The 27,288-nt window shown below is 47.8% G+C and overlaps 1 protein-coding gene across 1 annotated transcript in view; it reads right to left on the bottom strand.

Moving 5' to 3' along the window:
* The window catches only part of PAX4 (paired box 4), a 208,993-nt gene that overhangs the window by 21,875 nt on the left and 159,830 nt on the right, over window positions 1-27,288 (bottom strand). Inside the window, 2 exon segments of the mRNA XM_073579176.1 lie at window positions 14,584-14,681; window positions 24,416-24,494. Of these exon segments, the coding sequence (XP_073435277.1) occupies window positions 14,584-14,681; window positions 24,416-24,494 (177 nt within the window).

Raw genomic sequence — 27,288 nt, 5'->3', positions numbered from 1 at the left:
CGTGGTTGGCGGGAGCGAATGGAGGAAACGAGCCTCATTGTTATCCAGCCACCAACACAGCATGGTCTTGGACCTCATGGCAGAGCCCGGCACATGAGTGCCTTCTTGCTGCACTATCTGCAACATGATCCTCGTATAGTTATGATTAGGAATACTGCTGAGACTACTGGGTTGCCACTCTGTTAGACTCACGTTATAAAACCAAATTTTGCCAGATGCTTCTCGCCCTAGAAAGGGACCCGTGAATGCTGGAGTATCGAAATACGCTTTTACACAACCTTATGAGAGCTTTTCCCCAAGACAGCAGTGAAGCATACAGTTCGCATCACAGCTCTAGACTTCCAACCTCTAGCACATCAGTTCGTCAACGCCAAAACATTAGCAGCAGCAGCAATGGTGTAAGTGGAAGAAGCAATTTCTGTGAGTCCTTTGACACTTTTAAGACCAGCTCGTGCACCAGCACAACAGAGTCCAAGTCTTACACGTGGTGAACGAATGGAGAGGATGGTGCTGGAGTATCTAGAACTAAATATCAATACCATCAGGGAGGGTTTGGATCCTTTCACATTTTGCTCTTCCAAAGTGGATGAGTGGCCTGAGCTCGCCTCACACGCCTTGATGGTTTCATCATGCCCGGCTCTCTCAGAACGTGTCTTCAGCGCTGCTGGTGTTGTCCTGACGGATAAGCGCATTGTCTGTCCCCTGAAATTCTAGACTGCCTAACTTTCATTAAAATTAACAATTCATGGATCACCAAGGACTTTTGCACCCCAATTGCAGACTGTACTGTACGGGGAGTCCGCGGTCAGCAGAGGCCCAGCCCCTGCTGCGGACCGAAGCGGGTCAGTGGTGGCCGCCGACGGCGCTGTACTTGCCGCGGCCACTGGTGAGAGCAGGGCAGCTGCGGGTGGCGGGGAACAGGCCACAGCCGTGGGCTGGAGCGAGACGGGGTGGCCGTGGGTGACCGCGGGTAGGCCGCAGCCGTGGGCTGAGGCGGCAGCGGCCGCAGGTTGAACTGAGGCCGCAGTGGCTGCGGGCTGGAGTGGGGCAGCAAGTCTCGGATGATCGCCTTGGCACCGTCCCTCTGGAGTCCTCTGAGAGCGACTGACCAGAAGACCTCTGAGAGTGTCTTCCCTGGCTCTGGTCAGTCGCTCTAGCTTTCAGTCGCTCCCACGGTCTCCTGCTGCCTCTGTCCCGGTCTGTTGACTCATCATCCTGGGAATTCCACGCCTCCTTTATACTGGTCTCTCCCCAGCCCATCTGTCTGTCACAACGGTCCGTCCCCAAATTCTGCCCCCCGGGGACAGTTTCCCCTGGAACCCAGATGACGGCTCCCTTGGTTCCGGCCCGGACAATCGACGGGGGGCCGTTCCTCCCACACTCCCCCACCCTGTATGCTCCTCAGTCCTTGGTCGAGGGTTTTTGTAGACTTGGGTTAGTTTTTTGGGACGACAGTCCTTGTCACCATACGAACTGGTCCTGTTCGTAACGTTCAGGGGGTTTGCCAGCTGTTGACCGCTTGGAGCATCGAAGCTCAGGTATAGTGGAGTCTTCTGGGGTGTGGAGGGAGGTCGAATAGTTGGTTCTGGTGGGATGCCCGGGTCTACTGTAGTGCCACTACTGGGGGGACCCGCAGATGCGACGGGGCAGTCCTCTTCGTCATCCAGGTCCCAGACCGTGGGCAGGGGGTCAGGGACCTGGAGGGTCGGTTCGAGCCGCGGGGGATCGGTAGACGTACAAGATCGTAACATGTTACGGTGCACAACCCGAGTGAGAGGCGCGTTGTCTCCTTCAGATTGTATTTCGTACACAGGCCCGTCGGGACTTATTCGGCGCAACACTCGGTACGGGTTCACCTCCCACCGTGGTTCTAACTTGTTTTGGAGACGTTTTTCAAATATGAGTACCCAATCCCCAGTCTGAAAGTCAATGGATGGGGGCAGTGCTCCCCCCTGGTGTTCTAGATCCTGGAGCTTTGTATGGACGATACGGTGGATGGTCTGCAGCTGGTGCCGGTGGTTTCGGACCCACAAGGATATCCCGATCCAGGGTTGGGGTTCCTCCGGGTTCAATTCCACCTCTGTAATTCCTTTGCCTTCCCGTCCAAACAGCAATGAGTAGGGGGTGTAACCAGTCACTCAATGCACCCAATTGTTATATACCCACACCAGTTCAGGGACATATTCAGGCCAGCAGGCCTTGCGGTCGCTCTCCAGGGTGCGCAGCATTTGGATTAGCGTATGATTGAATCGTTCGCAGGCTCCGTTTCCCTGCGGGTGGTACGGCGTAGTCCGCGATTTATCGATACCGTAAAGATGGTGTAGCTCTTCCATGACTTTTCCTAGGAAGCACGCTCCTTGGTCCGAATGTATTCTTTGTGGACAGCTGTACATTTGAATAAAGCTCTTACAAATCGCATAGGCGGCCGACTCTGCTGTTTGGTCTCGGGTGGGGGTGACCACGGCGAACTTGGTGAAATGGCCCACCATAACGAAACAATGTTAATACCCCTGATAGGCAGGACCTATGGTCAGATAGTCCACCCTAAGAAGCTCCAGAGGGGCTGTTGTTACAATAGTTTGCACCGGGGCTCTTTGCACGGGGGGTTTAGCGAGCTCGCACAGGTGGCAAGTTCGACAAACTTCTACAGCAGCATGCAAGCGTGGGTGGTACACTATCTGCTGCAACCATTGTAAAGTCTTTTGAGCACCAAAATGAGCCCCCTTCTCATGGGCTTCCCGGGCCAGTTGGTCGAGATGGGCTCCGGGCACGATCACCTGCCATATCGTAGCTGACGTGGTTCGTTACATGGCTTTTCGATATAGAAGTCCCTTTTTGATGTCTAGTTTTTCCCACTGGCGCAACATCAGCAACATATCTTGGGTCAAAGTCTCTGTGAGCCCGTGGGCAATTTACCGGTGGCCACCCATCGGCGCAGGAGTCCAATTTCTGTATCTTCTTGTTGCTGCTGGATCCAGTTGTCGTGGGGCTGTTCCAGCATCCCTCCTAGGAGTCCCGGATGAGGCGCTTCTTGCGTGTTGACTGTAAGCGCGGTGGTGGTGAGGGCGAACGGCATCTCGTCTACTTCTAATTCATCGTCTCGACCCTGAGGTGGTGTGTCGGATTCTGGAGAGCGAGTCGGCGTACACGTTTTCAGCTCCCCGTTTGTAGATGATCTTATAATTGAATTTGGCCATCCGAGCCACCCACCGCTGCTTGAGGGCCCCCAGTTTGGCATTCTCCAAATGGGCTAACGGGTTGTTGTCGGTCCGCACTACTTCTTCGGAGCCCGCCAGCGTGATGACCTTGCCCAGTGCCTCACCCTCCTGACACTCCTGGAGCACTCGCGCCTCCCGCACCAATCACTGGAAGACCTGCCCCTGGGCCGTGCGAGAACCCCACTGACTTAGGGTCTCCTGCGTGGAATCGTTGACGACTAGATTGCCGAACTCCCGCAGTATGTTCATGCCCAAGATGATCGGATGACGGTCGTTAATCTCTCCTTGGGTTAGGACCACTCCCCGGTGGCCGAGGGATTTACCACACAATGTCATCTGAAGCCACACCACTCCGGTGACAGGTACCGGCAGTTGGTTTGCGGCCACTACATTAGTCGCATCATGGGCCCCCACTGGGGCCTTGCCGCTTCCGGGAAGTGCTGCCGGAAGTACGTTGCTGGCATGGGTCGTTACCTGTGACCCTGTATTCACTAGGCACCGCACAGCACGATCCTCGACTTCGGCCCATACTATTGGGCACTTAGCGACCAGTTCTTCGGGACTTTCACCACCCCTCGTCGTGGCTTCCAGCTACGAGCGGCGTCCCCCATGCCCGGAGCCCTCTAGTTTAATGTCCGCCAGGGTGGGTATTGTAATACTTAGGGGAAAACTACGTTAGAGAGTGGACCCTCTGGATCGCGGATCCGGAGCCCCTGGGCCGAGCACGCCAGGTGAAGACCGACCCCTATACAGGGATCGTTTGGGGCAGGACCACAGAGGACGGAGGCGCAACAGCCAGAACCAAGAGGGACGGCTCCACGGACAAAAGGACAGGAGAGGCAACGGTGCGAAAAACGAGCAGGGACCAGTGGCGCAGGAAAGAAACAATACGGGAGACAGGCAAGTGGAAAGACCAAGGCGGACTGGAGACAGAGGACGGCACCGGGGATGGAAGGCAGCGCCCAGGCAGACTGGAAGGGAAGGGAGACACGAGACAGAGGGCGACAGGGCGAGTCAGGCGGAGAGCGGTTGAGCTACAGGAGAACTGTAGAGGCCAGAGGGTGCAGAAAAACTACACAATCATCAGGCGTCCTCCTAACAGCGAGGACGCCTGAAGTACAGCAACCCCCGGAAGTGCGTCACCCAGGCCCGCCCCTCAGCGCCGCCCACCGCAGGAGAGAGAGCGCGGGAGGCGGCGAGCGCGAACCAGGGGGCGGGAGCCAGGAGCCGCCGTGAGGACGAGTGGACGGCGGGCGCGTGACCGGGCGGGAGCGCGCAGGTGAGGAAACGCTGCAGCGCGCGCTGCAGCAGAAGGGGCATCGGCGGGCATAACCGCCGATGTCACAGTACCCCTCCCCTTACGCCCTCCCTTACTGAGATTGGCCAAAAACTTTTTCAGAATGCGAGGGGCGTTGATATTTTCCCGAGGCTCCCAGGACCTCTCCTCGGGGCCAAAACCCACCCAATCGATAAGAAAAAGGGTCTTACCCCGGGCTTTTTTCATAGCCAAGATGTCCTTGACCTCGAAGACGTTGTCCGAGATAGCAGGTGAGGGAGGGACGATGGAAACTGGTTGGAACCGATTCAGGACTACGGGTTTCAAGAGCGAGACATGGAAAGCGTTGGGCACCCGGAGCGAAGCAGGCAACCTCAGTTTGTAAGCCACGGCATTAATACGTCCAATCACTTCAAACGGTCCAATGTACCGAGGACTCAGCTTATAAGAGGGAACTCTCAGACGGATATGTCGAGTTGAAAGCCAGACCTTGTCACCTGGATGGTACGGGGGCACATCCTTCCGTCTCTTGTCTGCATGTTTCTTGATTTGGTCGTTGGCACTTTTGAGCGCATCCCTGGTCTCTCTCCAAATCTGCGAGAATTCTTTAGCAAGAGAATCGGCTGCGGGTACTCCTGTAGAGGTGGAGAAAGGCAACGGAATACCTGGGTTTTGACCGGTTACCACAAAAAAAGGTGACCTGGTGGTAGATTCACTGGGATGATTATTGTGCGAGAATTCAGCCCAAGGTAAGAGCGCAACCCAGTCGTCCTGATGAGCGTTGGTGAAGTGACGTAGGAAGGTGGTTAACCCCTGATTAATTCGCTCCACTTGCCCGTTGGTCTGAGGATGATATGCGGAGGAGAAGTCGAGAGATGTACCCATAAGCCGGCAGAGTGCCCTCCAGAAGTGGGAGGTGAACTGGACCCCCCGATCCGACAGAATCCGCTGAGGAAGACCATGCAGCCTGAAGACCTGGTGGATGAAGATCTCAGCTAACTTCGGGGCGGACGGTAGTCCCGGTAAGGGAATGAAATGGGCCATTTTGGAAAAACGATCTGCCACGACTAAGATGGTGGTACATCCGGCTGAGCGGGGTAAGTCAGTCACAAAGTCCATGGCGACCTGCTGCCAGGGGGCCTCAGGAACTGGCAACGGGTGAAGAAGACCGGCGGGCAAAGTCCTAGCCACCTTATTCTGGGCACAGATTGTGCAAGAGGCCACGTAGTCCATCACATCCTGGCGAAGCGTGGGCCACCAGTAATACCGGGAAAGCAGTAAGAGAGTCTTCTTTGTCCCAACGTGTCCAGCAATTTTGGAGGAATGTCCCCAGCCCAACACCTCTATACGTCTGCTTGGAGGGACGAAGGTCTTACCGGGCGGAGGGATAGCAAAATTCACAGGAGCCACGGTGATCATCCTAGTAGGCTCGATGATATAGGATGGGACTTCATCCCTCTCTGAAGACTGCAACGACCTGGAAAGGGCATCGGCCTTGATGTTCCTATTACCCGGTCGGAAGTGAAGTTGGAAGTCAAAGCGGGAGAAATACAGGGCCTACCTGGCTTGCCGGGCATTGAGCCTTTGGGCAGACTGCAGATAGGCCAGGTTCTTGTGGTCCGTGAGGATGGTAAAGGGATGTACAGCACCCTCGAGTAAATACCGCCATTCAGCCAAGGCCATCTTAATGGCCAGTAATTCTCGGTCTCCAATGGAGTAGTTGCACTCCGCCGGTGAAAAGACTTTAGAAAAGAAGCCGCAAGGAACCAGCCGTCCGGACGAAGCCTGCTGGGACAGGACCGCCCCCGCTCCAGTGGAGGAGGCATCCACTTCCAGGACAAAGGGTCTGCTGGTCACAGGCCGATGCAAAATGGGTGCTGACGCAAAAGAACGTTTCAGAGTTTGGAAAGCATTTTCCGCTTCAGGGGACCAGCTGTTGGGCTTCGTTCCCTTACGGGTCAGGTCCGTGATGGGTTTGGTAACCGTAGAAAAGTGAGGCACAAACTGACGGTAATAGTTTGCGAACCCAAGAAACCGCTGGATGGCCTTAATCCCCACTGGACGGGGCCACTTGAGTACCGCACCGAGTTTTTCGGGATCCATCCTTAGACCGGAGTCGGTGACGACATATCCCAAGAAGGGTAGTGACGACTGCTCAAAAAGGCATTTCTCGATCTTGGCGTAGAGTTGGTTCTCTCGAAGGCGGTGCAAGACCAAGCGTACACTTTTGCGATGAGAGGGCAGATCGGGGGAGAAAACGAGAATGTCGTCCAGGTAGATGACAACACAAGAATAGAGTAGATCCCGGAATACCTCATTGATAAATTCTTGGAACACAGCGGGGGCATTGCAAAGGCCGAATGGCATGACTAGGTATTCATAATGCCCGTCACGGGTATTGAAGGCCGTCTTCCACTCGTCCCCAGCACGGATTCGGACCAAATTGTAGGCTCCCCGCAGGTCTAACTTCGTGAAGATCCGGGCTCCTCTCAGCCAGTCAAAAAGCTCCGGAGTCAACGGAGGGGGGTAACGATTTTTGATGGTGATTTTGTTCAGGCCCCGGTAATCAATGCAAGGCCGCAGTGATCCATCTTTCTTCCGGACGAAGAAAAAACCCGCGCCTGCGGGAGAGGAGGACTTTCGGATAAACCCCTTGGACAGATTTTCGTGGATATATTCCGTCATGGCAGCGGTCTCGGCTGGAGAGAGAGGGTATGTTCTACCTCTGGGAGGAACCGCTCCAGGAATCAGGTCGATGGGGCAGTCATAAGGCCGGTGCGGAGGCAGGGAATCCGCCTCTTTCTTGCAGAAAACATCAGCATAGGCGTGGTATGGCACAGGAAGACCAGGGAGGTCTGTGGGCTTGAGCTGAGGATGGGAACGGACCAGGGTACGTAAACAGCTTACATGGCAGGCGTGCCCCCAGTGCAGGATCTCTCCGGAGCGCCAGTCGATAACTGGCTCATGCCGCCTAAGCCAAGGTAGCCCCAAGAGAATGGCGTGGGATAATTGAGGCAGGACATAAAAGGCAATCTTCTCAGAATGAAGTGCGCCAATTTGCAGGTTTACTTCAGTGGTTACCGTGGTGATGAGCCCAGGAAGAGGTTTGCCATCAACGGAGGTGATTGCTCGAGGGTTACTTAGGACGACCACGGGAATCTGGAGTCTGTCAACCTCCTCCTGGTGGATGAAGTTGCCTGCCGCGCCCGAGTCCACATACGCCTCCACAGAGCTACGCCCCCGACCTGAAATAAGTAGAGCTGAAACAGTAAGTGGAAGAGAGGGGGTCAGATCACCTAGGGGGCCCTCTCCTACCTGGCCTAGGCGGATGCGTTTCCCGGTCTCTCAGGACAAGTGCGTATGAAGTGATTGGCCCCTCCACAATAGAGACAGAGTCCCTTGGTCATCCTCTCCTTACGCCGTTGTTCAGACAGCTTGATGCGATCTACTTGCATAGGCTCAGGGGCAGTGTTACTAGGGAGAGCAACGGTGCGCGGAATGGGAGCTTGGTATAACCTAAAGGGCCTCCTCTCCCTGGCTGACTCTCTGGCGCGTTCCTGAAAACGCAGGTCAATACGAGTAACCAGGGAGATGAGATCTTCCAGGGTGGTGGGAAGGTCACGCCCGGCCAACTCGTCTTTGATTTTACCAGAAAGGCCTCTCCAAAACGCACCAACCAGGGCTTCGTTATTCCACCCCAGCTCCGAGGACAAGGTCCGGAAACGGATGGCGTATTGCCCTACCGTAAGGGACCCCTGGCTGAGGTTAAAAAGGGCCTCTGTAGAGGAAGCAAGGCGTCCAGGTTCATCAAAAACCTTACGGAATGTCTCCAAAAAACACTGGATGTTGGTCACCACCGGGTCATCCCTCTCCCATAACGGATTCACCCAAGCCAACGCCTCCCCCTCTAGATGGGAGATTATAAAGGCCACCTTAGCACGGTCCGTAGGATACTGTTGGGGCAACAGATCAAAGTGCAATCTGCACTGATTTAAAAATCCCCTACACAATTTTGGGTCCCCACAGTACCTGGGCGGTTTACCGAGACGGGGGGGAGGAAAAGAGACGGTGTCCCGGGCTTGGGTGGAAGCGGCCGCAGAGGACTGCAAAGAAAGCAGCCGATCATCCACGGACGCCATATACCCCAAAATGTGAGACTGAGCATCGCGCTGTTGTGCGAGCTCCTGCTGGAGACTGACTAAGAGAGGTGCGTGTGCTGGGTCTGCGGTTTGAAGAGCGGAGAGCCGGGTGTCCATGGACTTCATGAACGACATGATACGGGTCTGATTTTCTCTAAGGAAAAGCAGTTCCTTTTGAGTGGCAGCCGCGGCACCGGCGGGGTCCATGGCCTGATGATACTGTAATACTTAGGGGAAAACTACGTTAGAGAGTGGACCCTCTGGATCGCGGATCCGGAGCCCCTGGGCCGAGCACGCCAGGTGAAGACCGACCCCTATACAGGGATCGTTTGGGGCAGGACCACAGAGGACGGAGGCGCGACAGCCGGAACCAAGAGGGACGGCTCCACGGACAAAAGGACAGGAGAGGCAACGGTGCGAAAAACGAGCAGGGACCAGTGGCGCAGGAAAGAAACAATACGGGAGACAGGCAAGTGGAAAGACCAAGGCGGACTGGAGACAGAGGACGGCACCGGGGATGGAAGGCAGCGCCCAGGCAGACTGGAAGGGAAGGGAGACACGAGACAGAGGGCGACAGGGCGAGTCAGGCGGAGAGCGGTTGAGCTACAGGAGAACTGTAGAGGCCAGAGGGTGCAGAAAAACTACACAATCATCAGGCGTCCTCCTAACAGCGAGGACGCCTGAAGTACAGCAACCCCCGGAAGTGCGTCACCCAGGCCCGCCCCTCAGCGCCGCCCACCACAGGAGAGAGAGCGCGGGAGGCGGCGAGCGCGAACCAGGGGGCGGGAGCCAGGAGCCGCCGCGAGGACGAGTGGACGGCGGGCGCGTGACCGGGCGGGAGCGCGCAGGTGAGGAAACGCTGCAGCGCGCGCTGCAGCAGAAGGGGCATCGGCAGGCATAACCGCCGATGTCACAGGTATTTCCCATGCCACGGACACTCCCGTGCGAAGTGGCCCAGTTCTCCACACTCATAACACCGGGGTGGTGAGACTCCGCCACCCCGGGTATTGCGAGGCCCCCAGGGCCCGGAATTGTAGCCAGGTCGGCCGGGCGCGGGCTCCATTCTTTTCTTCACTTCCGCCAGCTTGCCCCGGATACTCTTCAGTTCTTGTCTCATTTCCTCAATCCATTGAGGTTCTTCGACAACGCTTACGGAAGACCCCATGCTCCGGGCCTTCCCCACAGGAGCCGCCATCCCCTGTTCTTGATCTTGCACCCGGGCCTGACTAAACGTGCGTTCATTCGGACCTGTTCCCGCAATGCCTGCTTGATTAGCGGGTCCCGGAGTCCAGTCACTAGCAGGTCACGCAGGTTAATGTCGATGGGCCCTACCCCTATTCCGTCCTTCCATTCTATGGCGGTGTGTAGCTCCTGGAGGGCGTTCATATACTGGGTGATGGTCTCCCCCTCCCCCTGCATCCAACTGAACAACCGGGTTCTCAACTCCCCCACGTCTGTTGGATCCCCGTGGGTCTCTTCCAGGATCTCCAAGACCCTGGCGAAGGTGTTGCGACGCCCCAGGGGTCTCAACCTTACCGACTTCCGGGCTTCCCTATCATCTAGCGCCATAAGGGCCACCTCAGCCTCTAAATCAGGGGTCATGGGGTGCATGCGGAAAAGGCCCCGCATACGTTCCGTCCAGCTCCACAACAGGGTATCGGAGCCAGAAAACCGGGGCAAGTTACTTAGCATAGCCCCCAGGGAGATGCTGGAGTGGGGACCCCCGTCATCAGCAGCGCCCGCAGCCCCACTCTGATCAGACGCACCACCGTCTGCGCTCGGAGGCTGCATCCTGCCGACTAGGCCAAATGTGGTGCTTGCAGGTACGCAGGATGCAGTGACGAGTCGCGAGACAATTTGGTGCTTTCTATAAAAACGTTTATAAGACTAGAGGGAACTTTCCTCAGTCACGGCCTGATCACCAAAAGGGGTAACACGGGTTGCCCTCGCAGGGGCTCTATACAAGCAAACACAAACGTGTAGAACACGACTACTTCCGGCAATAGCCGGTCACTATAGGGCCGCGGTATGGCCGACTATGGGTCCTTAATTATACAGTCAACTTACCTGTCCAGATGTCCCTCGCCGCTCGGGATGGTGGTCTTTCGGCGTAGTAGTTGCTGGGCCCAGTTGCTGAGGCGTTGATGAAGTCTTCGCGCACTCCGGCGCACTGATGACTCTGGAGCCCCACAGGCCCCGGTGGAGTCCTTGGACGGGTGGGCCGCAGCCCTCAGCCTCTGGCAAGCGGCAGCGATGTGTGGTGGCGAATGACAGGCCACCTGCGCAGCTAACGGCCCCTGCTGTGGACCGGAGCGGGACAGTGGTGGCCGCCGATGGCGCTGTACTTGCCGCGGCCACTGGTGAGCAGGGCGGCTGCGGGTGGCGGGGAACAGGCCGCAGCCGCGGGCTGGAGCGAGACGGCGGCGGCCGCGGGCGACAGCGGGAAGGCCGCAGCCACGGGCTGAGGGGAGGCGGCAGCGGCCGCGGGTTGAACTGAGGCCGCAGTGACCGCGGGCTGGAGTGGGGATGATCGCCTTGGCACTGTCCCTCTGGAGTACTCTGAGAGCGTCTTCCCTGGCACTGGTCAGTCGCTCTAGCTTTCAGTCACTCCCATGGTCTCCTGCTGCCTCTGTCCCGGTCTGCTGACTCATCGTCCCGGGAATTCCCTGCCTCCTTTATACTGGTCCCTCCCCCAGCCCATCTGTCTGTCACAACGGTCCGTCCCCGAATTCTGCCCCCTGGGGACAGTTTCCCCCAGAACCCAGATGACGGCTCCCTTGCTTCCGGCCCGGACAATCGACAGGGGCCGTTCCTCCCACACTGACTAGGTGATATTGCATGTTTTAGTGTGATGCATTAATGTCATATAACTGCACTCTGTGATATCTTTAGTGTGGCTTCTGTGCCTGCTGCTGCTTATGTTAACACAAATTTGTGAAAATGTGAACAGTCATGGTCGGTCTACATATGCTGGCTTAGCTGTAGTGGAAAACGTGTCAGTCCCAATTATATATTATATTTCTATTCTCATGACAGTTATTCCACTTCGGTGGTGTCAGGCCCTCATTTTTTAAAATGTAAAAACTCCAGGTTGGGTGTCCATCTGCTGTATAATATCTGCTGCGTAGTGGAAGACCTGCCGGTCCCTATTATAGTATTTCTACTGTGGTGAAATTTATGCCACTTTTGTCGTGTCTGCCAGTAATTTTTGGAAATGTTAACACTCCAGGTTGGGTGTCCATCTGCTGGATTGGGCGTAGTGAAAGACCTGTCAGTCCCTTTTATACCATTTCTACTGTGGTGAAATTGATGCCACTTCTGTGGTGTAAGGCCCTCATTTCTTTAAATGTGAACACTCCTGGTTGGGTGTCCATCTGCTGGATTGGGTGTACTGGAAGACCTGTTGGTCCCTATTTTACTATTTCTACTGTAGTGAAAGTGGATGGTACTCACTGGGCACTGGGTATTTTCCTCTGCAACTCTCTCAGTACATTTACACCTCTCAGTTATAGCTCTCCTTCCTTGATGATCAGTTAGGATTTTTTTGTTTTTGATCACATGAAAAATTGGTATAATAGTGGTCAAGAAGTTGCATGTCCCTCCACATAGTGGCAATGAACACTTATTCACCAAAAAAACACAACATGCATACAGTTCCATTGAAGAAAAATAACCAAAAAACTTATGTCTCGAAATTTAGAGAAAGAAAACAAATGATTTTTTTTTTGTACCTGAAATGTTTCTTTTACAAATTTGACTCATTCAACAGAACAACAAGCTCTCACATGGCTATATCGATTGAAGAAATAAAATGTTATACCTTGTAGAGCAAAGTGAACTTAAAATAATACATAAAATTGCTGTGTCCCCAAGGCCCAAAGTTTATCCTTAAAGTATTTGTCCAGTGTAAAACTACAAGTCTGCAGTCACTCCATGGAGAGAGAGTGTGACCTCAAATGTATTGAGCAAGACTGGATACAGTCTAGTGACTGTAGCTGTGAGTATGCAAATTGGTGTTCACAGTGTAGGACAATGGGCGCAGGGGTGGTAGTCAGGACCGAGCTCACCCACTAAACACAGTCTATATACACCCCGGCCCCTTGTACAAGTAATATGGGATGCCCCAGGTGCAGTTACCATCTCCTTGTGCCTCAGCAGTCCAGACGATGGATGATCCAGGGACACGCTGTACTCCAACGGGGAAAATAACTTTTATTGAACAGTAGTGGAATGGAGTAAAGGCAAGAGTACAATACTGGTTTTCCTATTCTTTCCCTGTTCCGTTCTCCAACCACACCCACAGCAGTTGCTGTAGTCCAAGTTAGGAAGAATTACACACGCCGGGCATAGCCCTACAGAAGTGGGGGCTTTTCTGGCAATCCTAAAGGTACTGTCACAGTTAGCGATGCACCAGCGATCCCGACCAGCGATATGACGTGGTCAGGATCGCTGGTGCATCGCTAAGTGGTCGCTAGTGAGCTGCCACACAGGCAGATCTCACCAGCGACATCGCAGGGGTCGGGGGTCGCTACTTACCAGTCAGATGAGGCGATCCTGACGTCCTCCCGCCCGCGTCCACGCGTCGCTCGTCGTCACAGCAGGAAGCTCAGCAGGAAGCTGACGACGAGAAACGGCTCAGGAGGACGTTCTCGTGCGATCAGCTATAACCAGCGGGGGAGCGGTCAGAGGTAAGTATCAGACATAGCGATATCGCTAGCAATATTGCTATAACGTCACAAAAACCAGTGACGTTATAGCGATATTGCTAGCGATATCGCTAAGTGTGACAGGCCCTTAAGGCCCGTATTGCAATTCTCACTCTGAGTGTTCAGCCTTTAATTCAGGGCAGCAGTTCCCTCCCATCCTGGAGGCCTGGTAATGCCTTTTGTCCACATGCGACTGTCCTATCTGAGGTCCCAGGCAGTTCTGGAGGGAAATCCTGCAGCTTCCTCACTGCTGCTGCAGGTCCAACCACCGCATTAACTAGTCCTTTCCCTGAGCCTACTAATAGTAGTTAAAGGGGAAACTCCCCACATAAGGCTAGTTTCACATTTGCGTTTAAGGCCACAGCGTCGGCCTGCGCACGGCCGCCGCTAAGCCCCGCCCCTGCCGTGCCTCCGCCAGTAGCTCCGCCTACGGGCGCATGACGCTGCATGCGTCATGCGTCCCCTATCTTTAGCACTGGGGACGCAGGCCGTGTGCAGGTATGCGTTTGGTGGCGCATGCGTCCTTTTGACACTGCACTGACCAGCGCCAAACGCAACAGGTTGCAATTTGGTGCGCTCGGCGCAGCGTCAAAAGGACGCATGAGCCGCCAAATGCACACCTGCGCATGGCCTGCATCCCCAGTGCTAAAGATAGGGGACGCAGGACGCATGCAGCGTCATGCGCCCGTAGGCGGAGCTACTGGCGGAGGCACGGCAGGGGCGGGGCTTAGCCGCGGCAGTGCGCAGGTCGACGCTGCGGCCTTAAACGCAAATGTGAAACCACCCTAACAGGGATAAGAAGGCATCATAGATAAACATTGCAAACATTACAAAAAGAAACATGCACTATATATACGGGAACATTACAACATAGCTTCATGTTACAGGGCAAACACAGAAATCACATGACATATGCAGTGCATCATATGGCGGTACATAGCATATCACAACAGTACATTACGATAAGGAACAAATCACATATTTACATGAGATGCATGGGGGCTACACAGAAGGGGAAGAGAGTGCATTTAAAGGGACATGCCACCTCCTTACAACATGACCACCCGCTCCAGGCATGGTATGCGAGATGTGAGAATTCTCAAGTCTACAGTCACAGAGAGGGACTGCAAACTTGTAGTTTTAGACTGGACAACCCCTATAAGCTACATTTTATTAATTAGATAGGAAAATTATCACTGTGAACTAAACTGTTATGGATTTATAAATTATGCTATTGATATTACCTGTGGTGAAAGGTAGCCATTCAGCATTGATGAATGAAGAGTGGTAATTCCATGTGCTATACCTCCAAACTGTGGCACTGATAAAGTTTTCCTTGAACCTATAAAAGTAAATTAAATAACTGCTAAAGCCAATATATAAGTTACTCTGCCCACCAGCAAAGTACCAGCATGGGATTAAGATTTCTGTCTATGTGGAAAAACGTCCGTGTGCACTAGCACTTTTTTTAATGTGGTTCTTTCTTTATGTGGTCTGTCGTGCATATACCCAGCACAAAGACTAAAAACACAGTAGTCTAAATGAAGATGTGCATTTCCGATGGTTGCAGTTAGTTTAACCCCTTTCTGCCAGATGACGTACTATCCCATCCATGTGCCCTGGAATTTAATTCCCATGGACGGGATAATAATAATAATCTTTATTTTTATATAGGTCTAACATATTCCGCAGCGCTTTCCGCAGCGCTTTTATCATCACTGTCCCCAATGGGGCTCACAATCTAAATTCCCTATCAGTATGTCTTTGGAATGTGGGAGGAAACCAGAGTACCCAGAGGAAACCCACGCAAACACGGGGAGAACATACAAACTCCTTGCAGATGTTGTCCTTGGTGGGATTCGAACCCAGGACCTTAGTGTGACAGCCCCTCTGCCTTTGGATCGAAGACCCCACAGCATGTCACGTGGTCCCGATCGCTGCCATGGAGACCCGATGTCGTCATGATGACATCTGGGTTTCCAGGCCTGAGAGACTTCCTGTCATGCGCAGTACATGTCAGGATGTCTGTCAGGTACCAGTGCACAGAAGCTGCAGCGCTGACATCTTCTATAGCATGCAGCTCTGCATGCTATAGAAGCGATCAGCCTGCACAAAATGAGTGTCCCATAGTGGGACAAAGTGTAAAACTAAGAATTAAATAAAAAAATTTTTTTTTAAATAATTGTAAAAATATGTAAAAAAAATAATAAAAAAATTAATATTTATTCTAACATTAAATCAATATTTGAATAAAAATTTTTGAACAATAAAAGTACACATATTTGGTATCCACACCTCTGTAACGACCCGACCTATAAAACTTTCCCACTAGTCAACCCCTTTAGTGAAAACCATTAAAAAAGAAAACAAGCCAAAAAAACAATGCTTTATCATCATACCGCCGAACAAAAAGTGGAATAACACACGATCAAAACAACGGATATAAATAAACATAGTACCGCTGAAAACATAATCTTGTTCCACAAAAAATGAGCTGCCATACAGCATCATCAGCAAAAAAATAAAAAAGTTATAGCTCTCAGAATAAAGCGATGCAAAAATAATTTTTTTAATAAAATAGTTTTTATTGTATAAAAGTGCCAAAACATAAAAAAATATAAATGAGGTATCACTGTAATTGTACTGACCCAAAAAATAAAACTGCTTTATCAATTTTACCACACGTGGAACGGTATAAATGTACCCCCCAAAAGAAATTTATGAATTGCTGGCTTTTGTTCATTCTGCCTCCCAAAAATCAGAATAAAAAAAAGTCATGTGCCTGAAAATGGTACCAATAAAAACATCAACTCATCCTGCAAAAAACAAGACCTCACATGACTCTGTGGGCGAAAATATGGAAAAATTATAGCTTTCAAAATATGGTGATGCAAAAACTATTTTTTTGCAATATAAAGCATCTTTTAGTGTGTGACAGCTTACAAACATAAAAATCCACTATAAAAACCCACTATATATAGTAAATCAAGCACCCCTTTATCACCCCATTAGTTAGGGAAATTAATAAAATAAAAAAAGTATTTATTTCCATTTTCCCATTAGGGTTGGGGCTAAAGTTAGGGTTAGGGTTGTGGCTAAAGTTAGGGTTAGGGCTGGGATTAGGGTGTTTTAGGGTTAGGTTTGTGGTTAGAGTTATGGTTAGGTTTGGGATTAGGGTTAGGGGTGTGTTGGGGTTAGGGCTGGAGTTAGAATTGTGGGGTTTCCACTGTTTAGGCACATCAGGTGCTCTCCAAATGCGACATGGTGTCTGATCTCAATTCCAGCCAATTCTGCATTGAAAAAGTCAAATGGTGCTCCATCCCTTTCGAGCTCTGCCATGCGCCCAAACAGTGGTTTACCCCCACATATGGGGTATCAGCATACTCAGGACAAATTGCACTACAACTTTTGGGGTCCAATTTATCCTGTTACCCTTGGGAAAATAAAAAATTGGGGGCGAAAATATCATTTTTGTGGAAAAAAAAGATTTTTTATTTTTACGGCTCTACATTATAAACTTCTGTGAAGCACTTGGGGGTTCAAAGTGCTTACCACACATCTAGATAAGTTCCTTATGGGGTCTAATTTCCAAAATGGGGTCACTTGTGGGTCGTTTCTACTGTTGAGGCACATCAGGGGCTCTCCAAACGCGACATGGTGTACAATCTCAATTCCAGTGAATTTTGCATTGAAAAGTCAAACAGGGCTCCTTCCCTTCTGAGCTCTGCCATGCGCCCAAACAGTGGTTTACCTGCATATATGGGGTATCAGCGTACTCAGGACAAATTGTACAGCAACTTTTGGGGTCCAATTTCTCCTGTTACTCTTGGTAAAATAAAACAAATTGGATCTGAGGAAATTTTTTTGTGAAAAAAAGCTAAATGTTCATTTTTTAAATCATTCCAAAAATTCCTGTAAAGCACTTGAAGGGTTAGTAAACTTCTTGAATGTGATTTTGAGCACTTTTGGGTATTTTCTATCATATAGACCCCTCAAAGTGACTTCAAATGTGATGTGGTCCCTAAAAAAAAAATGGTGGTGTAAAAATGAGAAATCGCTGGTCAACTTTTAACCCTTATAACTTTCTAACTAAAAAAAAAAATTTTGGTTCCAAAATTGTGCTGATGTAAACTAGACATGTGGGAAATTTTATTTATTAACTATTTTGCGTGACATATTTCTCTGTTTTAAGGGCATGAAAATTCAAAGATGGAAAATTGCGAAATTTTCAAAATTTTCTCCAAATTTCTGTTTTTTTTCACAAATAAATGTCATATCAAAGAAATTTTACCACTATCATGAAGTACAATATGTCACGAGAAAACTGTCAGAGTCACCGGGATCCATGGAAGCGTTCCAGAGTTATTACCTCATAAAGGAACAGTGGTCAGAATTGTAAAATTAGGCCTGGTCATTAACATGCAAATCACCCTTGGGGTTAAAGCAGTTAATATTAGTTGTATACAAGTGCTATTATGGTGCAGCATTAGGGCTAGTGCAATGTTCGCAGGGAGCCTGTCAATTGAGACAGAAAACATGCCTGGTCCTGAAGTTTGAATGGAAATTATTAGTGATGAGCAAGCGTGCTCGGATAACGTCTTATCAGAGTATACTCGGGTTATCCGAGCATCTGGGAGTGCTTGAATATTATGTTCGAGTCCCTTTGGCCGCATGATTTGTGGCTGTTAGGGGTTAATTGGACATATTAAGGGATGGGATTAGGTGAACAGATGAAGAGTGGGTAGGAGGCTATTCAGCATATCTCCACCCCCCCCAGATTGTGGTCTAGGGCCGGGGTCACACTAACCGACGCAAAATACGGTCCGTAGTTTGCATGCGTAATACGGATGAATTACCCCTAAATAGTACTCCGTATGTCATCCGTAAGCAAGGTGTGGTTGCGTATTTTGCGCATGTCTGCATCTGTATGTAATCCGTATGGCGAGATTTTCTCGCCGCCTTGCAAAATGGACATATAATGGAGCTCTATGACAGGGTTTAAATAGATATAGACACATAGAATGCATATATATATATATATATAGACACAAGTCATTGAGATAAACATATATATATATATATTTATATTTCACAGAGTTCTTCATAGCAGAATAGCCGCTAATTAAATTATTAAATTGCCGGCTTCTATCAAATCATTCCCCAACCCGACATGAAATGACACATGGTTTACATTCAGTAAAGCATTTCATTTCATGTTTTTTTATATGTCCCTGACTAATAATTAGATGAGGGTTTGTGTGCAAAATTTGGGAGTTGTAGTTGTTATTTAAAGGGGTTAATTCGATGTTAAAAAATGCGTGGGCTTGCCATTGCCCTGTAGCGGTGGCGAATGGGTTAATCTAACAAAGGGTTAATGTCACCTTACAATCGAATGGTGACATTAACCCTTTGTTAGATTAACCCACTAATGTTGGATATATATATATATATTATTCTTTTGTGCAATAAAGTCACTTTTTTATCATATTGTGTAAAAGCTTTAGGTAGTTGAGGTAAGAATGCTTTCAAAAATAGAAGTGTCAATAGTTTATTTTTATCAATTAAATAAATGCAATGTCTTTGAACAAAACAGAAATCAATATTTAGTGTCACCAGCCTTTGCCTTCAAAATGGCATCAAAGCAGAATTCTTCTAGGTATACTTGCAGCCTGTTTTTAAAGGAGCTCGGCAAGGAGGTTGTTCCAAACATCTTGGCGGTCTAATAACAAATCTTTTGTGGATGTAAACTTACGGACATACTTCTGTGGATGTAGACTTGCACAATTCCTCCTTTCATCCTACAGAGACTCGATAATATTGAGATCAGGGCTCTGTTGGGGCCATATCATTATTTCCAGGACTCCTTGTTTTTCTTTAAGCTGAAAATAGTTCTTAATAAAATTGACTATATATTTGGGGTCGTTGTCTTGCTGCAGGATAAATCTGTAGCCAGATGCCTACCTGATAGTACTGCATGATTGATAAATATCTGCTGTATTTCTCAGCATTGAGGCCCCCATTAATCCTGACCAAATCCCCAACTCGATTTGCTGAAATACATCCCAAAACTTGCAAGGAACCTTCACTATGCTTCACTGCTGCCTGCAGACATTCATTATTGTACCACTCTGTAGTCCTTTCTGTTACAGCCAAAAATTTCAAATTTGGATTCATTGATCTAGAACATGTGCTGCCCTAGTTCCTATGTTTTTATGAATAGTTGAGTCATTTGGCCTTGATTCCCTGCTGTATTTCGACTCATTGGTCCAGAATATGAACTGCTCAAGTTCGTACTTTTTCATGCATGCATAGTTAACCCCTTAACCCCCAAGGGTGGTTTGCAAGTTCATGACCGGGCCAATTTTTACCATTCTGACCACTGTCCCTTTATGAGGTAATAACTCTGAAACGCTTCCATGGATCCCACTGATTCTGACATTGTCTTCTCATGACATATTGTACTTCATGTTAGTAGTAAAATTTCATTCAAATAACTTGTGTTTATTTGTGAAAAAAACGTAAATTTGGCAAAACGTTTGAAAATTTCGCAATTTTCTAACTTTGAATTTTTATGCCCTTAAATCACAGAGATATGGCACACAAAAAACTTAATAAGTAACATTTCACATATGTTTACTTTACATCAGCACAATTTTGGAACCAAAATTTCTTTAGATAGGAAGTTATAAGGGTTAAAAGTTGATCAGCGATTTCTCATTTTTGCAACACCATTTTATTTTTACGGACCACATCACATTTGAAGTCACTTTGAGGGGTCTATATGATAGAAAATGCCCAAAAGTGACACCTTTCTAAAAACTGCACCCCTCAAGGTGCTCAAAATCACATTCAAGAAGTTTTTTAACCCTTCAGGTGCTTCACAGTAATTTTTTGAATGTTTAAAAAAAATGAACATTTAACTTTTTTTCACAAAAAAAGTACTTCAGGTTCAATTTTTTTTATTTTACCAAGGATAACAGGAGAAATTGGACTGCAAAAGTTATTGTGCAATTTCTCCTGAGTACACTGATACCTGATATGTGAGGGGGAACGACTGTTTCGGCACATGGCAGAGCTCAGAAGGGAAGGAGCGTCATTTGACTTTTTCAATGCAAAATTGGCTGGAATTCAGATCGGATGCCATGTCACGTTTGGAGAGCCCCTGATGTGCCTAAACAGTGGAAACCCCCCACAAGTGACCCTATTTTGGAAACTAGACCCCCCAAGGAACTTATCTAGATATGTGGTGAGAACTTTGAACCCACAAGGGCTTCACAGAAATTTATAACATACAGCCGTACAATTAAAAAATCATATTTTTTCCATAAAAATGATCTTTTCACCCCCAATTTTTATTTTCCCAAGGGTAACAGGACCCTAAAAGTTACTGTGCAATTTGTCCTGAGTACACTGATACCCCATATGTGGGGGTAAACCACAATTTGGGGGCATGGCCGAGCTCGGAAGGGAAGCAGCGCCATTTGGCTTTCTTTGCTGGAATTGGGATTGGACGCCATGCCACGTTTGGAAAGCCCCTGATGTGCCTAAACAGTGGAAACCCCCCACAAATGACACCATTTTGGAAACTAGACCCCCCAAGTAACTTATCTAGATGTGTGGTGAGCACTTTGAACCCCCAAGGGCTTCACAGAAGTTTATAACGCCCGGGCGTAAAAATAAAAAAATTATATTTTTTCTTCAAACATGATCTTTTAGTCCCCAGTTTTTTTATTTTCCCAAGGGTACCAGGAGAAAATGGACTCCAAAAGTTGTTGTCCAATTTGTCCTGAGTACGCTGATACCCCATATGTGGAAGAAAACTGCTGTATGGGGACACGTCGGGGCTCGGAAGGGAAGTAGTGACGTTTTGGAATGCAGACTTTGATGGAATGGTCTGCGAGTGTCATGTTGCCTTTGGAGAGCCCCTGATGTACCTAAACAGTGGAAACCCCCCACAAGTGACCCCATTTTGGAAACTAGACCCCCTAAGGAACTTATCTAGATGTGTTGTGAGCACTTTGAACCCCAAAATGCTTCACAGAAGTTTATAACGCCCGGGCATGAAAATAAAAAAATCATATTTTTTTTCCACAAAAATGATATTTTTGCCCCCAATTTTTATTTTCTTAAGGGTAACAGGAGAAATTGGACCCCAAAATTTGTTTTGCAATTTGTCCTGAGTAGGCTGATACCCTATATGTGGGGGTAAAATACTGTTTGGGCACATGGCAGAGCACCATTTGACTTTTTCAACACAGAATTGACTGGAATTGAGATCAGAAGCCATGTTGCGTTTGGAGAGCACCTGATGTGCCCAAACAGTGGAAACCCCCCAATTCTAAATCCAACCCTAACCCCAACACACCCCTAACCCTAATCTCAGCCATAACCCTAACCCTAGCCCTACCCCTAACTCTAATGGGAAAATGGAAATAAATACTTTTTTTTTAAATTTTATTATTTTTGCCTAACTAAGGAGGTGATAAAGGGGGGTTTGACTTACTATTTATGGTGGGTTTTTATATTTGGCAGCTGTTGCACGCTAAAAGATGCTTTTTATTGTAAAAATAGTTTTTGCATCACCACATTTTGAGAGCTATAATTTTTCAATATTTTGACCCACCGAGTCATGTGTGTGAGGTCTTATTTTTTGCGGGACGAGTTGACGTTTTTATTGGTACCATTTTCGGGCACGTGACATTTTTTGATCGCTTTTTATTCTGATTTTTGAGACGCAGAATGAACAAAAACCAGCATTTCAAGAATTTCTTTTGGGGGGTGCGTTTACACCGTTCCGTGTGCAGTAAAATTGATAAAGCGGTTTTATTCTTTGGGTCAGTACGGTTACAGCGATACCTCATTTATGTCTTTTTTATGTTTTGGTGCTTTTATGCACTGAAAACAATTTTATATAAAAAATAATTATTTTTGCATCGCTTTATTCTGCGACCTCTAACTTTTTTATTTTTTCGCTGATGACGCTGTGTGGTGGCTCACTTTTGCGGGACAAGATGATATTTTCAGCGGTACCATGGTTATTTATATCTGTCTTTTTGATCGTGCGTTATTGCACTTTTTGTTCAGCGGTATGATTATAAAGCATTCTTTTTTTGCTTTGTTTTTTATTGTTATTTTTTAAAGGGTTCGCTAAAGAGGTTAACTAATGGGACAGTTTTATAGGGCGGGTCGTTACGGACGCGGAGATACTAAATACGTGTACTTTTATTGTTTTGTTTTTTTTATTTCCAAAAAATGAATTTATTAGGGAATATTTTTTTTTTAAATTTATTTAGTGATTTTTTTATAAATTATTTTTACACTTTTTTTTTAACTTTATTATACTGTTCCAGGGGGGACATCACTGTCATGTGATAAATCGCTGTGACAGATCAGCGATCTGTCACAGGCACTGCTGGAGGCTTCCTCTTGCCTGCGCTTTGCAGGCATAAGGGAGCCGGCTACCTGCAGGCCCATGAAGGTCCCCGCCACCATACTGAATCCGGAAACCTGCAGGGAAGGAGGCCCCCGGGAAGCACGGAGGGAGCCCCCTCCCTGCTGATGCTTCCCTAAACCCCCGGTACACTGCGATCGTGTTTGATTGCAGTGTGCCAGGGGTTAACATGTCGGGGGCGGTCCGTGACCGCCCCTGACACATAGTGTCGGGTGTCAGCTGTGATAATCAGCTGACACCCGGCCGCGATCAATGGCGCTTACCCCGTGAGTGCCGCTGATCGCGCTAGACGTACTATCCCATCCATGGTCATAGGGGCCCGGGTCCCATGGACGGGATAGTACGTCTCAAGTCAGAAAGGGGTTAAAACACTTGGCCTTGTTTCCATATCGAAGTTCTGGCCAGATGTCTCCAAATAATAGATGGGTGTATCTGGGTCGCACTGGTTGCTGCCAATTCTGAGCTGATATCACTCCTGGACATCTCCCAATTCCAATTGGAAGGAAGTATAATGTGTCCTTCATCTGCTGCACTAGGATTCCTTAGTTGATTACTACATATATACTGTCCTCAACATTGCAAATTTTTTTGTTTCATCAATGCTGAGAAATACAAGTGTCATGATACCAGTGCTGGGTGACCGGCACTGCTGAGGTTAATGTTCTGACCTCAGTGCAGACTCTCACCTGCACACCTGGGACCTATTATGGTGGCCTCTCATTGGTTCTGGGGAGGCTTCTTATAGCCTCATTAAGCTCCCATCCCCCGTCAGTTATACTTTCGCCCTTGGCATTGTGTGGTGACCCCTGAGTGTGTTAGTGCTGTGTTCTGGTTGCATGAGTCTCTGTGTACGACTCGGTCTGTTCTCTGGATTTTGCTTTGGATTCTGCCTGGTACCTTCTACGTCTGTTTGATTTTGATCTCTGCTTGGCCCTGACTATCTGTTCTGTCTCATCCCTGGCACTTTACTGATATCTTGTGTATGACCTTTGGCTTTGTCTGACCTCCCGTCTGTTTATCCCTCCTGTACCTCGCTTGCCTGTACTGTGCATGACCCCCGCTTTGCAGTTATTTATTCCAAAAGGTGTGCCACCAAATATTAAGTTGATGGTGCCAACAATTTTGTCCAGAACATTTTTTTAGGTATGTATGAAATTATGCCCAATTTGTCCTTTTCTGTCTGTGTTTTTGTGTCGTTCTAATACACACAAAGGAAATAAACTTGTGTATAACAAAATACGTGTAATTGCAATAATTTTCTTGGAGAAATACCTCATTTTCTGGAGCAATTTCAAGGATGACAACACTTTCAGCCATGACCGTATTTGTCATTGCCTATTAATTTAGCAGGGTTCGTGACAGATAAATCCGTGCTTTTGACAATCCCAACTTGAAAGAAGAGTACCTTGGCAATAAGTTAATTGCAAAGTGTACACCAGCTGGGCCCCACTAATTATCAATTGGAACTGCTCTCCACTCTGCCAAACAAATGAGTATACTAAATAAGAGACCTTCTCTATCAATTCAAAATCAACTCATAAAGTATCTCAAAGTGACTAGACTAGACAAAACTTTTAATGAGCAGAAACCAAGTGTCTAAATTTCATGAAATAAAAGGTGTTTACCTTCGTCACCTGAAAGCTTTACTTCTCTTTTCATTTTTTCCTCACGTCGCCACTTGGCTCTCCTGTTTGAAAACCAAATCTTTAAAAAAATAAAAAAAAAAAGAGTAAAAAATACCATTACCAGTAGTTGACATCATTATAGGGACTTTAACACTGATGGCCGATTCTTAAGATAGGTCATCAATATCTGATCACTGGCATCCCCACTTATCAGTTGTTGTCAGTGCTGGCGGCATTCTGAACTGCACAACTCTATTTAGTTTTATAGGTGAAGATGTGCAATACCTGCCAGCGGCCACTATAGAGTCGATGTAGCTATGCTGTACAGCTCCACAAATGAGCAGCAGTTCTGGCCGCCACCGCTGACACCAGGACTAGCTAATTAGAGAGAATGTCAGGTGTTACACCCCCATCGATGGACTTTGAAAAACATATGAAGATGGAAATAAGACATCAGATCGATGCAGAATTTGTAGGTATATGTATTGATCAAAAAAATGTTCCAAATGGTTTGAAGAAACATTTCAATAGTACATTTTCAGATGACAGTGATTTTACCAATAATTGGAATAATATTTTAAATGATTGTTCTTATAGTCTTATGAGTTTGTTAGTGGAAAAGCATTCTGAGCTAGCCAGCAAAGCTGCAATAATTTGAGAAAAAAAATTACTTGAACTTGAAAGGATTGAAAGTTTACATTTTTTAATTTGGTGAATGATGACATTACTAGGACACTCAAAGTATTTGAAAATGATCTAGTAGATGTAAAAATAAAAACACATAGTAGAGATACCGTTAAAACCAAATCAAAGTCAAAGGAACCGATCAGGAATAAAACCCTGATAGGTATCAATGAACCTACGAAGAAAAACCCTGGTAATTTAAGAACAGAAGCTTTGGTCCCACAGGAATTAGTTGTAAAACAAACAAGGATTATTATAACCAATTCAAATATAAAAAATATACATGATGTTGAAACCACTATCTCTCAAATTAAATTACCTCTAAATACGTCTACCCCCCGAGAATCTTCACACTATATTGAATAGAAATGTACAAAAGAAAAAAACTCCACCCATTGAAAAAAATTATTCCATTAGAGCCCAGGATCATTGTAATGAAAAATGCTCCAAGATTACCTCTCCCCAATCCTGAACTTTCCCCACTGGAAATTCCAACTGTTTCCCCACAGGTTGGAAACTTCCAATGTTGAATTTGATATAAATGAACTAACTATCCATGACAATACGGAATCCTCATCTACATTTACCACAGTATTACAAGTGCCTACACCGTCCCCATCCTCCGTAATATCCAACATTTCTTTTTTAGATAGGTCCCACACGTCCAAGTGTTTCAGAAATAATTTTACCACCACTAATCAGTTCTTCACAAACAGCCCAAATTTTAAGTCCAATACAAAAGAATCATATTACAAATTAGTACGCACCGGCTGTAATATCAAGGTCCAAAAAAAGAAAAGTAGAGCAAGAGGAAAAAGAGGAAAGGGATCTAATAGAAATATGAGAATATATAAAATAAAAGGAACCCAGAAACTAATAAACAACCAAATCTGCTTCTGGTTAAAATATTTAATTTATCATCCCACATTTTATCCTCTTCAGAAATGGAGATTTTAAGTAGGTGACTAAACTTCTGCCCTGCTCAAGATATGAATGCATTTAATCTTTTTCTCGATCTAAATGCATACACTCGCAAACTTAAGGGCCTGTCACACTAAAGCCCCCGTTACACACTGCGATATCGCTAGCAATGTCGCTGTAAAGTCACCGATTTTGTGACGTTGCAGCGATATCGCTGCATGTGATACTTACCTCCGACCGGCTCCCCCGCTGGTTATCGCTGATCACGCAAGAAGCTGCTGGACCATTCCTCGTCGGTCACTTCCTGCGGCGCTTCCTGCTGTGACGACGAGCGACGCGTGGAGCCGGGCAGGAGGACACAGGATTGCCGCGTCTGACAGGTAAGTAGCGACCCCCGACCCCAGCGATGTCGCTGGTGAGATCTGCCTGAGTGGCAGCTCACTAGCGACCACCTAGCGATGCACCAGCGATCCTGACTGCGTCATATCGCTAGTCGGGATCGCTGGTGCATCGCTAGGTGTAACGGTACCCTTAGCGATATCGCTAGCAATATCGCTATGACGTCACTGGTTTTTGTGACGTTATAGCGATATTGCTAGCGATATCGCTATGTCTGATACTTACCGCCGACCGCTCGCCAGCTGGTTATCGCTGATCGCCCGAGAACGTCCTGGACCGTTTCTCGTCGGCCGCTTCCTGCTGGGCTTCCTGCTGTGGAGACAAGCGACGCGTGGACGCGGACGGGAGGACGTCAGGATCACCTCGTCTGACAGGTAAGTAGCGACCCCCGACCCCTGCTATGTCACTGGTGAGATCTGCCTGTGTGGCAGCTCACTAGCGACCACTTAGTGATGCACCAGTGATCTTGACCGCGTCATATCGTTGGTCGGGATCGCAGGTGCATCGCTAAGTGTGACAGTACCTTTACTCTTAAAAGGCATTTCTTGTTGACTGAAAAAAAATAAGAACATTGGGGATCCCAAAAAAATACCGATCCCATTAGAGTCGAACAAAGAAAGGGAATATATCCACAAGGAGGTACACCCAAAATCTCTATTTAATCCTCATCAGCACAGAGGACCAAATATAGAAACTTTTTTCATTAGTATCTGAAGAATTTAGGAAATGGGAAAATAATAATAAGAATAAAATAGAAACGCATGGAATTGGGAAAAATAAGATAAAAAAGGAGAACAATATCTCTAAAAGAGAAAAAGTGGCATTGGAGGATTTGAGACAAAATACAGATATAGTAATAAGGCAAGCTG

Source organism: Dendrobates tinctorius, unplaced genomic scaffold, assembly GCF_039654945.1.
Source record: "Dendrobates tinctorius isolate UK_male_01 unplaced genomic scaffold, ASM3965494v1 ptg000062l, whole genome shotgun sequence".
Lineage (NCBI taxonomy): Eukaryota > Metazoa > Chordata > Amphibia > Anura > Dendrobatidae > Dendrobates > Dendrobates tinctorius.
This window is presented reverse-complemented; position numbering and strand designations above follow the sequence as displayed.